Source organism: Nicotiana tomentosiformis, chromosome 8 (assembly GCF_000390325.3).
Source record: "Nicotiana tomentosiformis chromosome 8, ASM39032v3, whole genome shotgun sequence".
Lineage (NCBI taxonomy): Eukaryota > Viridiplantae > Streptophyta > Magnoliopsida > Solanales > Solanaceae > Nicotiana > Nicotiana tomentosiformis.
This window is the reverse complement of record NC_090819.1, coordinates 126,649,419-126,667,417: the sequence shown is the minus strand read 5'-3', so window position 1 is coordinate 126,667,417 and position 17,999 is coordinate 126,649,419. Positions and strand designations below refer to the sequence as shown.

Genomic DNA, 17,999 nt, shown 5'->3' with positions numbered 1-17,999 from the left:
TCACTCCCTGGACAATAGAGATCTCGTACATCTCAACTTCTTAAATTTTCACTTTTGGGTTTGGTTTAGGTAACAATTATATTCCTTACCGATAATTAGTACTAAAACTCTACGAAAAGGAACTTCATATTAGATCTAATTTCTTAGGATTAAAGAACATAAAAGTAGATATTTGTGTAGTGGTATGAATATATAAACCCTTACCACTTTGAAGAAAAATTAGAATAAAGTTACCTTGTCGCCAAATTGGTATTTGCCAACGCCAGGGAAGTTAAAGAGCACCTACCACATAATCTTGATAGAAGATTATGAAATGAATCATTCGTGCTGATAACGTGTTATAAAATATTGCTCGAAGTAACAATATAGAATAAGGAAAAACAAGCTAAGAGATATAGAGAGAAAGAGATGAGAGATTGTTATTTCTTCTTCAATTGTGTTATCTTTCCTATATATTATAAGGTCTTTATATATGCATGAAAAGTGAAGAATCACTATTGTAAATTAGTGAGTGGAATGGCCACTATTGAGAAAAATGGTCATTACATGAATATGTCATTAAACATTTGAGAGGAAGATCATGAAGGAAGATCATAAGGGAGGTTATGGAGATAATTGAATATGTCATTAAGCATTTGAGAGTAAGATCATAAGGAAGATCATAAGGAAGATCATAAGGGAGGTTATGGAGATAATGGAGAATAGTAGTGAGCATTACTCCTTTGGTGGTTATGGACCTCCACCATCATTCAAGATTTTATAACAATAACATTTATATATAATATGTGTATAATACACCTATATGACTTTTGAAAAAGTAAAAAGTGAATTCATCTCACTATTTGGGTAAAGATTTCCTTGGATAATTAAATGGGCTTTGAGTTGCTTTCTTGGGCTCCGGTGGGCTTAGTCTCAAAACAGTAGCAAAGTACACCGGTGACTCCATCGTCGACGTGAACGGTGCTAATGGTTTCTGAAAACCTTTTTGGTGAAGTCGTTCCTGTACTCTAAAACCAGGTTCTACTTTATGGTTTCTGAAACAACGTGAATTAAACTTTGTCTGAGCGCAGAATAGTACGATGTATTTGTCTTCTTGTTCATCTGGGAATGCTTAGTTTCTTCTTCTTTTTTTCTTTCAATAGAAGCAAAAAATGTTACAAACCGAACAACAAGCAACCGTTCTTGTTCCCAAATTGCTGAAACTCCCACCACTCAAAGCTCTTACGCTCTTCACATCCTCAACAGAACAAGGCTTCCAACAAACTCATCAATCATTTTCCATAATCATAGATCAACTTCTCTCTTGCAACGCGCTCTCACGCGCTCAATCGCTCATCTTACAGTTAGTTTCTGGTAAAATCACTTCACCCCATTTCACAGTGTCTTCCTTGCTTCACCATTTGACACATACCCAGTTCTTAAATTCTACTCCTTTATATGAAATCATCATTACTGCCCATGTTCAATCTCAATTAGTAGATAAAGCTTTGATCTTTTTTAATCAAATGATTGATAAAAGACTTGTACCTACATCAAATACTTTTAATAGTATACTTTCTTCTCTTATAAAGAATGGATTCTTTGAAAAGGGTTGGTCTATTTTTGAAGAATCAATTGGAAAGGAGTTCTTGGATATGCATAGTTTTGGGATAGTGATAAAGGGTTGCTGTGAAAATGGTGACTTGGATGGTGCCTTTGAGGCGTTAGCCAAATTGAAAAACTTGGGTTGGCTCCCGAATGTTGTAATATATACAACACTAATCGATGGATGTTTTAAGCAAGGTGATGCTGGACAAGCAAAGGAGTTGTTTAATATAATGTCGGCTGAGGGTATCGTTCCTAATCAGTACACTTATTCTGTTTTGCTTAGTGGTTTATTTAGGCAAGGGCTTAAAACTGATGGCTTTGAGCTTTATGAGAAGATGAAACTTGACGGAGTGTTTCCCGATATATATACTTATAACTCTCTTATTAATGTGTATTGCAGCGATGGAAAAGTTAACAAAGCGTTTGAATTATTTGATGAAATGCAGCGTAACGGGGTAGTGTGCAATGTTGTAACTTACAACACTTTGATTAGAGGGTTATGCCAAGAGAAGAGGGTATCAGAAGCTGAGAAATTATTGGAACGATTAAAGCAGGCTGGCTTGCACCCTAATTTGGTCACATACAACACTCTAATAGATGGGTATTGTAGCGCTGGAAAGCTGGAGAAAGGATTAGCTTTGTTCAATCAGATAAAGTCCAGTGGATTAACACCTACTTCAATCACATATAATACTTTAATTGCGGGTTTCTCTAGAGCTGGAAATCCATCAAGGGTTGTTGACTTTGTTCGTGAGATGGAGGAAAGAGGCATATTTCCTTCAAAAGTCACATACACAATTCTAATTGATGCATTTGCTCGATCGAAAGACATGGAAAAAGCACTTGAGGTGTTCTCGCGTATGCATAAAGCTAGTTTGAGTGTGGACCTTCGTACATATGGTGTTTTGATACATGGATGGTGTAGTCAAGGGAATATGAAGGAAGCATTGAAGTTGTTCCGATCAATGGCTGAACATCATCTGAAGCCTAACGATGTAATATATAATATGATGATATTTGGATATTGTAAAGAGGGAAGTTCGTATAGAGCCTTGAAGCTGCTCAAAGAAATGGTTGAGAATGGAATGGTTCCAAATGGAGCAAGCTATTGCTTGACAATTGAAGCTCTTTGTAATGATGGGAAATGGAAAGAGGCCAAAGTTCTTGTCAATGGCATGATAAAATTTGGTCTAAAACTTTCAGTTTCATCATGTGATCTGATTCAAAAGGCAATGAACATGACAACTTAAGTATATTGTGAAGGTGGTCCCTAAATTATTTGCACAGAATGAGCAACAGGAATGAACATTAACTGAAAAAGGGGTGAAGCCTAAAACACCTCAGAATGCCTTGTGCTCAGTATCATGGGAAGCTTCACTGCAACTAACACCTTTTGGTATTGACCGGTGAGTGTTTATTGCAGTTTCATGTCATTGGTTTATATGTTATGTTTCTAGTGTATCTAGTGAATTGTGTGGCCATTCTCTTGTTTCATGTTAATGTAGTTCATGTCATTATTTTGCAGCCCTTCTGCTAAAGATTATGCAGACCACTTAATCACAAGCTTACACTGATTCTTGACAGAAAAGAAAAGAGGAGGCCTTCTTAAACACGTTTGTAAATGATTTGGATATTATACTTACTACAGAAGTCTCGTCAACTTGGGAGTTCGGTAACAGCTGCATGCTACTTTTTTTCATCATATGAGGCATCAGAATAACTTGTTCATCTGTGTAGACATGTCTCAGATTAGGTTGAAGATACAAACTATAATAGTTATTAGGGTCTCTTGTTGTTGTTGTTAGTGTTGTGTTTTCTCTATAAAAGGAGCTTAATGAAGTTGGGATTACTCTTTTTGGGTGGGAGATGAGGTGTTGGGCTCACCAAAGTTCTTGAACCAGCCAATAGAGCAGCTGATCTTTATTCTTCAGACCATTCATCTTATATTAAAGGGCAAATTAATATTTTGGACAGGTCATTATGCATGCAAGAGTTTAGCTAAAGTATCTGATCATTATAATTGACGAAAGACTTTACTATGTCTTATTCCTTTGCTGTATTTCTCTTTTAGGAACATAGTTATAAATAAATCTTCTGCCTTCTTTAGAGGTAGTGGTGAGACACGGTTATGGCTGCTGCTGGTACTGCGAATAAATATGTGTGTGTGGGGGGGGGGGGGAGCGGGAAACTAAAACTCAAGATCAACCACACTTTCACTGTTTAAGGGGCAGCATCTCCTCCTGTTTACAGGATCAATACTTTGAGTAATAGGAAAATAATCGATATTGTAATTGTAAGCATAGTCATTCTAGATTGATGCATTTTTTGCTGTGGAGGTTTCCATAGTAGGATGAGCAAAAGTTTTTTGAAGGTATTTGTTGGTGTTGATCTGAATATTGTGTCGAGAATTTCGAGTAAGCAGCTATTAGTATTTGAATATTTTGCACAACCCCCGAATTCTGTCACCAAAGAAACTAGCTAATGATATAATCCAGTTTTACTGATGTGTATTGATGCACATTATTTCAGTTGTTGCCCACTTTGGATTACATACTATTCTAACCCTCAGTCCCTCACAAGCCTTCTGATTCCACATTGCCTTGTATCTGCACTCTCAAACTTGAACCAAAGTTGTGAGAAGGTTTACATATTGGTGGTTCCTCATATTATTGCTTCCTTTTATTTCTCTGCTAAGTATGGGAGAATTACGCTTATTATCACTTGGTCCAACAACCCATCAGAAAATGGCTCACGTTTGAAGCCTTTATCTGATATGTCCCAGGTTGTGCATAATCTGAAAATTACTTTTCACCAATTAGCCCATCCCATTTAATTGTTTGTTTTTTTCTTTTCTTCTTTCTTCTCCAGGGAGACACGACTTTGCACCCCAAAATTTCTCTACCATTATATTTATTCTTTAATTCTCCTTCCAAATTCAAAGCTGATAACCACTACTTAGATGAGAAAAAAAAATACTACGTAAAAGAATTATTTCTTTTTGGAGTCGTATGAAGATCACTTCCTCCATTGGAATGGAGAGAATTGTGAGGTTCACTTGGTAGGTTGTTGGATCATCAAAGTAGAAAGAATATATTGGCATTGTCTCAGTCTTATCCTCATTCCACATGTAATTTTAATCTCAGTGGTTGATTAAAAACTTGAAAAATAAAAGTCACCGTTAAAGGTCGTTCGAGCTTCAATTTCAGAAATTGAATTTTTCGATTTGTTAGTTGTTTGGATTGGGTGTTGTCCCAATTGGTTGGGATCATCAAGGGAAGTTCAAAACTCAAATTTGAAGTGATTTGGAGTAGATTTAAGCTAGATTTGAGTTAAATTTCAGAAGATGTCCAAGGAAGAATAAGAACCCGTGAAGCTCTATTGATAGGATTCATTTGTATAATAGTGTATAATATTGTATAATAGTGTATAAACACCATTTACACATTATTGTATACAAGGTTGATACATTATTTATAGGTATTTGAAGGATTTCTCACACTTCTTATACACCTATATACAGTGTGTATCACGAACATTTTCACTACCGTGCTTATACATCTTTATACACTTTTTAACAGTTATATATATAATGTACCTCTTTGTATAAAAGTTTATAACATTGTATAAAAATGTATAAGCATATTTGACGAACTTTTTGTACGATTTCACTATAATTCTTGTATAAAACTAGTCCAAATCTCCATCAAAGGACTTCAAACTTTGTATATAGCCTACTTAGACTATTTCTAATAAGTTCAAACAATACCCCCTTCAAATTTCTCGTAAAATCATATTCGAAATATAACAAGATTAACATTAAAGGAGATGGGATTTTAGGTTTCTCGCGTCTATTTTTACGTTTTATAGTTGTGATAGGTATGTATAAACTTGAGGAAAAGGGAGAATAAAAACTCACTGATATTTCAGCCTGAAGATATACATAATCAAAAAAACGAAAAAATAATTCGGATCTAAGCTTATTGATATTTGGCTACACATTTATAAACTTGTAGGTCAACTTATGAAGTGCATTATTCGCTGTAAATTGTAACTCTTGTCTATGTGCATGTGAGTTTAGCAAAGGTGGTTCCAAACCCGAATAAATGAGAGCTACTTAACAAACAATAGAGAGAAATTGTGGTAAGTAGATAGCCACTATAAAAATATTTTAACTACGAAGAATACGTGCGAGTAAGAGGGTAGTTGGCGAAATTATATAAATTGAATGGAACTTCAGCTTCGACAATCGTATCATCCTTCCAGCAAATAAGGTGGAGTGGGCAAGGTAGAGAAGACATGAAAACACAAGCTCAAACTTCAGCATTTCCATTACCTGCGGAAGTAAAGTAAGCATTTTCAGTGAATAAGAACTAGAATTTACATTGGGTCGGGAGCTAAGAGAGATTGAAAAGGTTTAAATAAGAGTATGCCTAACATCTTTCGCTCTCCTATTAGAAGAAGGAAGGGGTGCGACCCCACTCAGCTCGAAGAAGTAGCTCTTTCAACTAATCTATACTTTTCCTTTCTATCTCCTCACTACTATAAAAATGTTGAATTTCTTTTTCTTTTCACTGGCGAAGATGATTTCCCCTAACAACTTGTTTGGATGGTTGTTACATATTGTATTGTATCGTATTGTTACTTTAAATACGATGTTTGTTTTGGTTGTTACTTAAATTTTATTGTATCATATCGTTAAATTTGTCGTTACGTAACGACGAATGTGCCACTTTATGTAACGACTGATTTGGTGTGGTTACGTCGTTATCTTATCTTTTTCTCTCATCTCACCCTGCATTATTATTGAATAATTTTATTTTATCATTTAACCTACCTTTTATATAATAAATTTACCATGTATCATAATTTTTCTTTATAATATTACAAGTTTATTCTCCATATTGTTGGTATGTGATATCATGAAACAACAGCAAACGATACAATCTATCCAAATATTGTATTAATCAAACGATATTGTACAGTACAATACAATACGTTATGATACATTATGAAACAATGTGTAACAACCATCTAAACAAACTGTAAGGCTTCTAGATGAGTAGGATCTTAATGATACGTATAGTTGATTCCAACTAGTTTGATTTAAGACGCAGTTAATATATACTATGGTCTAACAGTTGTGGACTTGTAAAAAATTTCTGGAAAAGTTGAGCCCTCAATTTTGAAATAGAAAAACTATAGATTGATTGCATATGGAATAGTATCTTGAGAGGATAATAAAGAGTGAGAATAGATTCATAAAGTGTAGTACCAAAAGAAGAAAATTTATCAATTATAGTCATGGATTTACTTTACCATATAGAAAGGTTCTTTTGGTCATAAATTTTTTTTCTTTTTTTGGACTGAAGGACCACTATATTCTGAAAACTGAGTACTACTCTTTTTTTTTTTTTTTTTTTTATAAGTGAGCTTGCTCGGTTGATAAAGTATTTTCACCCACGATCGTAAGATCCTTGGTTTGAGTCACACCGGAGAAAAAGTGAACAATATAGATTCTCCTAATTTTGGAAGAATTTTAAAAAACAAATTACTACTCCTTTCATGTGGTAATTGGGACCAGAGAACTCCATGTATGAAAAATCACTGACAACATGACCAATGAGGAAGAAATTGCAAGCAGTATACAAATTTCAGTTTGCAAAAATAAATACTAGGTTGGGGACCATATTAGGTTAGGAGACTTAGAGCTCGTATGGACATAAGAATTTTTTCACTTTTTTTCGATATTTTTTTATTTTTTTTCGAAACCAGTATTTGGTCATTAAATTTTCAATTTTCACTTGAAAATAAATTTTAGAATTTTTCAAAAAATTGAAAATTTTCAAAAAGTTATTTTTTTAAAATTTTCACTCAGATCACTCACAAAACTTCAAAAAATAACCCAAATTATATTTATGTCCAAACATAACTCTAATTTTCAAATATCATTTTCACATGAAATTTTTTTTAACTTTTTTTTTGAAATTTTACAATTCTTATGTCCAAACGCCCACTTAATAGCAAACAATTGTTTGATAGTCATCATATCTAATAGAGCAAAGTCTAATAGTATAATATGTATATCAACCATACAGATTTAAGTTATATACAGTAACAATGTAAAGATTTTGTTACATGATCGGCGTATTTTAACATATTATAGTAATGGATTTTTTAACCAAATAAACAATTATAATACTTATCATAAGATGCATCTCTAGTTATCCTATGATCTGATTGTATATATATTTTTACATCTTAAGTCATAAGACTTTGAGATATTGGATCGATAATAATAATAATGATAAGTAAATAGTGAACAAAAATTTGACAGTAATATCCTTTTCTCAAAAATAACATTTTCTAGATGGGTTGGGATCAATATGCTATTTTTCTGAAAAATGTTCCACTAATTCCTCTTAAGAATATTCACCTAATCGTCAATTTGATGCTATATTTATCTTCCTTTTTCTTCATTCTTTTCAATCCATTTTTATTATTGGAAAGCAAACTAATATACTACATGATTTAGACCCTTACACCTGCAGAAAATGGTGGGACCCTTTTCTTATTAAATTGTTCTTTACAAAATTAGGATTTCCGTGAAAGGGACGGCTAGGTTTGTATTGGAGTATACTGCATTATTTGAAAAAGGTGATGCCGAGTTCACGTGTTCAACAAATGTTCTGCCATATTTATTACTACTACTTCTTTTTTTCTGTAAAATAATTAGTACGTATATTGTTTCCTTTTCTCGGATTTGATCATATAAATCTATTCATGTCTTTATCCTCCAACTCAAATACGATAATCTATTGAAATGGTTTATTCTCAATAATCGCTTAAGTCGAATTCAATACACTATATTGAGAATGGTGAATATCAATTAAGTACAATACTTTATACACTAAGGGTGTGTTTGGTACGAAAAAAAATATTTAAAGAAAATATTTTCCTGGAAAATGAGTAGTTTTATCACTTATTTTTTCTTGTTTTGTTGGTGAGTGGAAAAACTTTTTCCAGAAAATATTTTCTATTATTTAGTTAGAGAGTATAAAATATTTTTAGAAAAATAATTTTTTATGCTACATCATGAAAAGAAAATACTCGTTTTGTTAAAATAAAAAATATATTTTTTTTCTACATCATGAAAGAAAATACTTAGTTTGTTGAAATTAAAGAAAATTCTTTTTCTACATCATGAAAACAAAGTACTTTTTTGTTGAAATGAAAGAAATACTTTTTCTACATAATGAAAAGAAAAGTGCTCGCTTTGTTGGAAAAAAATACTTTTTCTATTTTTGGAAAAGAAAATACTTAGTTTGTAGAAATGAAAGAAACTATTTTTTCTACATCATGAAAAGAAAGTACTTGTTATGTTGAAATGAAAGAAATTATTTTTACTTTTTCTACATCATGAAAAGAATGTACTCATTTTGTTAAAATTAAAGAAATTACTTTTTCTACATCATGAAAAGAAAGTACTCATTTTTTGAAACAAAATACTTTTTCTATTCCAAGAAAAGAAAATACTTACTCTATTGAAATAAAAGAAAATACTTTTTTCTACATCATAAAAAGAAAGTACTCATTTTTTGAAAAAAATACTTTTTCTATTCCGGAAAAAGAAAATACTTAGTTTATTGAAATGAAAGAAAATACTCTTTTCTACATAATGAAAAAAAGTACTCATTTTGGAGTGGATAGGGTGTGATCTGTAACACCCCGAAAAATTTCGAAATACTTAAGCGTTATTAAGAAAGTTGATGTGTGCTAATTATATTATTTTATGTGCGAGCGAGGACTATTAATATGATGGACATCAATTTGATATGATAATAAGTGTACGAGTCATATTATAAGTGGTGTGGGGTATAAGGATAGCCCTAAGTCTAAGTCAAGTTGGAAATTACATGATAGACTAAAGTTCCAAATGAGTATACACAAGATAAAACTTTGGACGAGCATATATACATATATGTAAGGAGTTATGTGATGAACAACCTATCATATTAAATCCCTTTGAGTCTAATTTCCAACGTACCAAACCGTTTGTCATTTAGATATTTCTACAGAAAGTTATGGCCATTTTACCGGACCTATGCCACATGCGCGACCAGATGCGCGACCGCGCATATTAGAAGATATTATGCCTCAGGTGCGCGACCAGGTGCGTGATCGCGCACGTAAAAGCCCATTAAATAACCCCAAGGTCGTGTAGAGAGAGGGGTTAAGTCATTTATTGAGCTAAAACCTGATATTTTTAGAGTGAGAAAGTGTTATAGAGTGGGAAAGTATTCCTCAACAATTGTTCTTCAATTATTGCTCAAATCTTGAAAGATTAACAAGGAAAACCCACAAGGTCTTCATCCTAAAAGTAGGATTCTACACCCTAACCCTCAATCTCGAATTTTATCTAGAATTTGATAATTAGTAAGATAATTTTTGGGCATGGGAGTTGTTCATCTTGCATACATGTGTTATCAAAGGGTGTAAGAAGATTGTTGAGTTAAGAATGGTAGATAATGGTTTTGGGATGATGGAATCCACCATATGAGGACCTTGAAACCTTAATGCACACCTAGTGTTTGATAAAATGCTCAAATGAGCTAGAACCATGATCATCCTTTAAGGAAGCTCAATTGAGGTATGTTGGCTAAACTACTCTTTTAGAAATGAATTCCATGATCTTCACGTAAGTTTCAAATATTGTTGGCTCAAGTTCCTAATTCTCATGTTTTGAGTTGTTCCTAATAAATTCGATTATCCCGAGTAAGCAAAGTGTAGAAAGATGTATGTATTCAAAATGTTCCTATCACATTATGTTATCCTCCGGGAATGCGTTCAAGAATGATATGTGTATTAAAATGTTATGGCTTTGAGTCGTGTTTCAAATGAAAGCTAGTATGCTATACGCCAACTTGTGTGAGAAAAAATCGTTATGCTTAAGACTCTTAATTACTCATATGTGTACCTGAAATCTTGATTGAAAATGCCTTGTTGTTGATAATTTATAAAGATGCTCGAAAGTGAAAGAAGTGGGTTGAAGATATAAAGTGTGGCCACTGTGCCAAGAATGAAAGTTATACTTGTGGCTAGATGTGCCAATGAAATGAGATGATGTGAGAAAGATTATGAAATGAGCCTTGATTCAACTGTTCCAAAATTACTTCAAAAGTAGATTTGTCTAAAAGCTTATGCCCTCGAGTCATGCCCCAATGTGGTTGTTTTAACTAATGCTATATTTTATGAGTATTTTCAATATGTTTTGTGTTCTGACATATTCGTGAGTGAAAATTATGTATTGCCCTTTTTGGGGAAAAGTAATTCAAGAATAAATGGTGTGTTACTTGTTTATGATTTTAACCTGTGCTTCGATATTTTTGGAAAGAAATATATTGTGCTTAAATTCTTCATTTTCAATGAACTTAAAGTTATGATTTCCGGAATATTATATATGTTGATATCTATGATGACGATCCATGAAAGGAAAGAAATAAAAGTGTGGAATATGAAATATGATCATTATGCCATGAATGAAGAATCATATGTATGACCAAGAGAGCCAATGAAATAATGATGTTGTAAGTGGATGGAAATGCCAATGAGGCTATAAGTGGTGTGAAAGATTATGAGGTAAATGCATGTGTATTGTAGTTTCCTTTGTATGCAAATCAAAAATATTTTTGGGAGTATCGATAGTCACCGAGAAAGGGTAGGCCGAAACAACTTAACATCGAAAAAACACGTGCCGGTGTAGGAGTGGATTGTGATTATTCCCCTTATTTGGGATGAGATTGATGTGATAGTATTATTCCCCCTATTTGGGATGAGATTTATGTGATAAAATTATTTCCTTTAATTGGGATGAGATGATTGATAGAAAAGGATGATGTCGATCCACACGACATTGTGGTGAGATGGCCTAGTCGATCGGGTCGTGATCGGACGCTATGCAGCACACATGGTGGTGATTGTGCTGGAAATTATAATTGAAATTGTGATTGTGGTTGGTGTCTCAGATGAGATGTCCTAGTTGATCGGATCGTGATCGGACTCCGTGCTTAGTATTGGTATTGTGAACATATATCAGTGCTAAAAATCTCCCAATAAAAAATATATATATTATTTTCGTATTATGAAAATTGTTATGTTTTAACTGGACATTTGGATATGGTTGATTGTGACTTCCTATTTATATGATTTTCCCTTTCTTACATTGACTTTCTATTTTAAAAGTGGGCAGTTAACTTTACATACTAGTACTATTCCATATGAACTAACGTCCCTTTTGTCGGGGGCACTGCATCTTCAATGGATGCAGGTGGTTCATCAGCGGGTAGCTTTGATCCTCGTTAGCAGTCACTCTCTATACATCAGGTTTTGGTGAGCCCTACTCTATTTCCGGGCCTGATGTCATTTGAGTTGTACATTGTGTTTTAAGGTATAGCGGGGGCCTTGTTGCCGGCACTTTCATACTACTCTTCTATTGTACTTAGAGGCTTCGTAGATTTATTGTAGGTGGTGTTTGATGTTGGTAATTAAACTAGAAGTGTTGGTATTTGGCAAACATATTTTTCATTATATCTATAAACTGGTAATATTTTGGAAATTATGAATGAAGCTGCTAATGAAAATGGAATGAGAGTTGTTAATGAAATCTTTTCAGTGTTTGATTAATGTAGTGCATCTCCTCTTTATTCATGGTTGAGTTTGGGTAGAAGGAAATCTAACAGGCTTGCTCGGCCGGGTTCACTCGGTTGAGCGTCGGTCGCGCTCCCTGAGTATGGGGCGTGACATGGTCGGGGGAGGGGTTAGGGGGTTGAGGTGGTTTGGGGGTGGGCTGGGTTGGTGAGGATTGGTGGGCGTGGGGAATAGGGCGGAAAATGTTGAATAAGAGTTTTGGAAAATATTTTCCCTACTTTTGATAGGGAAAATATTTTTCTCCAATTGGAGGAAAATGAGTTGATAAGAAAAATATTTTCCAAAACATTTAAGCCAACCAAACATGAGAAAATTGAAAAATATTTTCCGGAAAATGTTTTCCTTCGTACCAAACACACCCTAATATTAAAAAGAAAAAAGGAGAGGGAGAGAGATTAGAGAAAACACTTGTAAAAAGAGATGGGAATATATCATAATCTGTACTCAAATAGACATGTCATAAATCGTAACATTACGAGTTTAATTCTTAATGACATCATAATCGTTGTTAATTAGCTAGACTAGACTTACTTTTCTGTTAAATATACAAAAGAATGTGTTACTACATTACACTGAGTTTTACTTTGTTCCCATGGTATTATAGTAAAAAATGTGTAGTGTGGGATGTTAATAAGAATGAGTTAGCATTTATGTTGGGATGCTTTGATGATAAGAGCAATTAGGAAATGCATAAACATAAATTAATCAAAGAAAGGAACTAAAAAGAAGCAGTTTATAGAAAACAGCAAATAGAATCGCAGAAGTTTTTTTTTCTTTTAGCGCCGAAGATTAATATAATTGTAACGGCATGAATAAAATCATTTCATCCTTAATTAAATATTTTGTGTTTGATCTGAAAATAAAACAAATTCTAATAAGGAGTCTTCAATCTTTTGTACTTCAATCATTAAACAAATTCTAATAAGGAGCTCTGAGATTTGAGGCATGCAGTCCACGTTGAATATTAGGACTTTCCGTCAGACGCCGTTCACGTTTTAGGGGAAGCTTTTACACTAAAAGACATAAACAAAGTGATTTTGTACCTTACACTAAAAAAAACTAAAAATAAGATTCTTTTGCTGCTTTTCGCTAAAAGACATGACAAAAATAGAGTTAACAAAAACTATAAAATAAGATTGTTTAATTCCCCAATGATAGTGGATTAAGCGCTGCTTAAGTTTCTTATCATAAAAAAACAATATGGTGCATTTGGTACCAAGGAAATGTCTTCGTTGAAAATGTGTTAACATAAAAAGCTTATGTTAATCATTTTCTAGTATTTAATCACCTATAAAAATATATAATAACAATACAAAGAAGAAGATAGACTATGAGAATACTAGTGTTCTTGAGCCGTTTACGAATTGGTTGAAACAAGTGATACATAAATTTAATATTTATCAGAAACAATAACTTGCGAAAATAAGTTAAGTATTTTCATCAATACTAAAAAAGGTTTAAGTATTTTCAATTTTTTACAAAGTTTCTAAACTGAGTTTGCAACAACAACAACGACCCAGTGTTATTTCCACAAGTGAGATTTGGGGAAGTTAGGACAGACAGAGAGTTTGTTTAAGATAGATTCCCAGCTAAAGAAAAAATAAAAGAACTACGGATAACAAGTAATAACAATACAATATATTTAGATCTGAGACTAAAATAACAAAATAAAAGATGAAATAAGCACTTATAACAAGTAATATAATACAAAATATGTAGTAATAGCCATCTAAGGATAAAATAATACCATACTAACACTAACACTACTTAATTAAGTAGGATCTGAACTAAGTTTGCGAACACAAAATATTCAACGCTTCAAATAAACGCAAGCAGTTCTTTAAATAAGTTTTTTATTTTTATTAGACTAAAGAGGGGAAATGATTACATTGATTGTAGAGAAACAAAGAGCCCGTTTGGACATATTTTTTTTTTCCAAATTTATTTTACTTTTTCCCGAAATCATCATTTGTTCATAAAATTTTCAATTTTTATCTGAAGATGCATTTTAGAAATTTTCAAAATTTTTAAAAATTCCAAAAAAAATATTTTTTAAAATTTTCACTCAAATTACTCACAAAACTTTAAAAACAATCCAATTTTTTTTCCTTCTATTTTAAAATTTTACAATTCTTATGTGAGACGCCCACAAAAGTACTTTTCGCAGAGAAATATCAGACGTGTGTTAAAATGTACTTTTGATAGAGAAATTAGATACCATTATGATAAGGTGCCTCAGCGAATCGTATATAAAGCATTCCAAATGTTTTCTTAGATCATCATACTTTATTAATTTTGTACTTTGACTAAACTCTTTTTATTTTTATTTTCATTCTCTGTTTTTTTTCTTTATTTGTTTTAAATATCTTTTTGAAGTTGGGTGACCAGGAAAATGGTGAACAAAAAATAAAGAATGGAGAATGATATGATAGGCCAATTGTAACTGCATATAGCAATATTCTTTTTAGAAAATACTATAAACCTTCTCGCGAACAAATTACAGAAAAATTAAGCTATTTTAAAGTTGACTTTCCTCGACTTTGTATAATACAATTGTAGCGACCTACTTTGATTTAGAAAGAAAAAATGTTATGGAGTTGACAACAAATGAATGAAGATTTTCAAGTTAACTTTTCTCGACTATGATGAAATTTATGATGACGAAAGAAGAGAAGGAGACGCAAGTGAAATTTCAAGTACATAATCTTTTTATAGATAATTCATTAATTTGACAATATAATATATGTATCTCATCTTACGGTATTACTTTTAAATTATGTGTTCTTCTAGGTGTAAATTTCAATTAATTTGTACAAAGCAAACTATAAAAAAATTTATTTTATCTCGTGATCCAACACAATTATATATTTCTACATTAGGTATTTCATACACATGTATAAAAAAATACTCTCTCCGTTTTAATTTATGTGAACATGTTTGGCTGGACACGAAATTTTAGAAATAAATAAAGACTTTTATAATTTGTGGTTCTAAACAAGTCAAAAAGACCCCAGAGTATTTGTGTGGTTATAAAAGTTTCTCATTAAAGATATAATTGTAAGTTTAAGCTAAATTATTTTTAAATTTTAAAATTAATCATTTAATTTAAACGAATAAAAAAAAGATAGGTTTACATAAAAACTAGGACCTGCCTAACAATTTGTGGTAAATTGGAAATATGAAATACTATCAGTTTGCCACAAAATTTGAGGTATAGTAAATCCCATCACGTCACAATTTCACATGACTAAAAAGGTTATATTACCAAGAGAATAAGTGTGAAAAGTAAACTTTTACTTTTTGACACCGAATCCCAACTCATTTCGAACTGTTATTGATGTACCCACTTGCCTCTTTTCCCTCTCAATAAAGACATATTTTTCTTGTTTTTCGTAAATGTATTCACCTATAATCCTTTGATACCAATTTAACTTCATCCAATATATAGTCCAATCCCCCAAAAATTGATACCCCTTCTTTAATTTTGAGAGTCAAAACGAATTGTTATTTGACCATAAGTTTTTTATATACCTTTTAAATTTTTAAAGTATTAATTATTATGACTTAGAGTATTTTTTTTATGTAGTTTCTAAATATATAAATTTTATTAAAAAAACTGAAGATTCTATGAGGCCGAGAATTAGTTGAGGTAAGTTATGCAAATGTAATTGTGCTTTATTAACTGTTTTTGTCCATGTTAATTATTTTATTGCTCTAAATCTCATACTTTAGTTTTTTGAATACTAATCACTCCATTCTTTGTATTTGTCTTTAAGCCTTTAGAAATCTCCTTAATAATAAATTATCTAATATCATTAATTTTAAGATGTATTTGATAAAATTATCATATATATTCCTTAAATAGGTACACGACTTTCGTGAGTGGTAATAGCGAAAATAATCAAAGTCAAAATGACAAATATTTTAAACCTTTCTTTTACTAAAATGACAAAAAAATGATGAACGAGAACAATATGTAAGTCTTTAAAATTTTTTTAAAAATTCATTACAAACATATCGGAAGTGCTACAATTACTATTAGTACATCATATAGAGTTTTTGGTATCTATTTTCTTTTGTTCTTAACTAAATTTAAATTAATTTCAAAAGAATGTAGGTTTAATCTTATATTAATGTGATTTAAAATTAAATAGTACTTACAAGCAATTTTAATTCTTCAAAGTTATTACTCCATTCATTTCAAATTATCTGCCGTGGTTTCTAAAAATAATTGTTTCAAATTATTTGTCATTCTAGAAGTTCAAGAGTAAATTAATTATTTTTTTCTATTCTACCCTTACTATTAATTATTTTTGAAGACTACAAATACCCTAATTATGAGTAAATATTAAATGAAGTGAACTTATATCTTAAGACAAAAATAAGGATAAAATAATTAAAAATATTTCTTATTTAATACTTTAATTTATCATTTTAGAAGTTCAAGAGTAGATTAATAATATTTCTTATTCTACCCTTACTATTAATTGTTTTTGAAGACTATAAATACCCTAATTATGAGTAAATATTAAATAAAGTAAATTTATATCTTAAGACAAAAATAAAAATAAAATAATTAAAAATATTTTTTATTCGGCAAAAGGCCAAATATACCCCTTTACTTTCGAAAATGGTTTAAGAATACCTCTCGTTATACTATTGGGTTATCTATATCTCTACCGTCATACTTTGGATTCAAATATACCCCTCATTTAAACGGAGGGACACGTGCCATCGTCCTGTTGATCAATTCTAAATATCTCATAATTAATTAATTAAAAAGAAGCATTATCCATACCCGAAAAATATTTTTTTTGTAAAAACTGGAAAAAATAAAAAAAATATTTTTACTAAAAACTGAAAAAAATAAAAATATTTGTTTTTTCATTTTTTACAAAAAACTGCTTTAAAAAAACTGAAAAATAAAACTAAAAAGTAATTTTTTAAAGCAATTAAAAATTGAAAAAAACTGAAATATTTTTAACTTAAAACTGAAAAAAATATTTATTTTTTCAGTTTTTACAAAAACACTGCTTTAGAAATTTGCTTTTTAATTTTTTTTCCAGTTTTTACAAAAATATTGTTTCAGAAAATATTTTTCAGCTTTTTTAAAGCAGTTTTTTTTTTGTAAAAACTGAAAAAAAAAGATTTTCATCTAAAGCAATTTTTAGTAAAAACAATTTCAGTTTTTACAAAAAAATTGCTTTAGAAAATTGATTTTCAGCTTTATTTTTTCAATTGCTTTAGAAAATTGATTTTCAGCTTTATTTTTTCAATTTTTTCAAAAACATTGTTTTAGAAAATATTTTTCAGTTTTTTCTAAAGCAATGTTTTTGTAAAAACTGAAAAAAAAATATTTTCATTTTTTTCAGTTTTTAGTAAAAATAATTTCATTTTTACAAAAAAAAATTGTTTTACAAAATTGCTTTTTGGGTATGATTAATCAGTCTTTTTAATTAATTAGAAGATATTTAGAATTGACCAACAGGACGATGACACGTGTACCTCTGTTTAAATGAAAGGTATATTTGAACCTAAAGTATGACTGCAATGGTATAGATAACCCAATAGTATAACGAGAGATATTCTTAAATCATTTTTGAAAATAAAGAGGTATGTTTGACCCTTTACTATTTTATATTTAATAGTATTTTTTTTAAGAAGATGTAAAGAGAAATACAATAGATAATTTGAGTTTTGCAAAATAC

At 31.0% G+C, this 17,999-nt stretch overlaps 1 protein-coding gene across 1 annotated transcript; it reads left to right on the top strand.

Annotated features, from left to right (window-relative positions):
* The first annotated feature begins 901 nt into the window (after positions 1-901).
* LOC104089996 (pentatricopeptide repeat-containing protein At4g11690) lies at positions 902-4,094 on the top strand. The gene is made up of 2 exons (XM_009595021.4): positions 902-2,993; positions 3,113-4,094. Exon 1 carries the CDS (start codon positions 1,152-1,154, stop codon positions 2,835-2,837), a length of 1,686 nt encoding a protein of 561 aa, XP_009593316.1. The 5' UTR covers positions 902-1,151; the 3' UTR covers positions 2,838-2,993; positions 3,113-4,094.
* Positions 4,095-17,999: the final 13,905 nt, after the last annotated feature.

Coding starts and splice junctions, on each gene's coding strand:
- LOC104089996 (XM_009595021.4), top strand. CDS start 1,152: ATGTTACAAACCGAACAACAAGCAACCGTTCTTGTTCCCAAATTGCTG.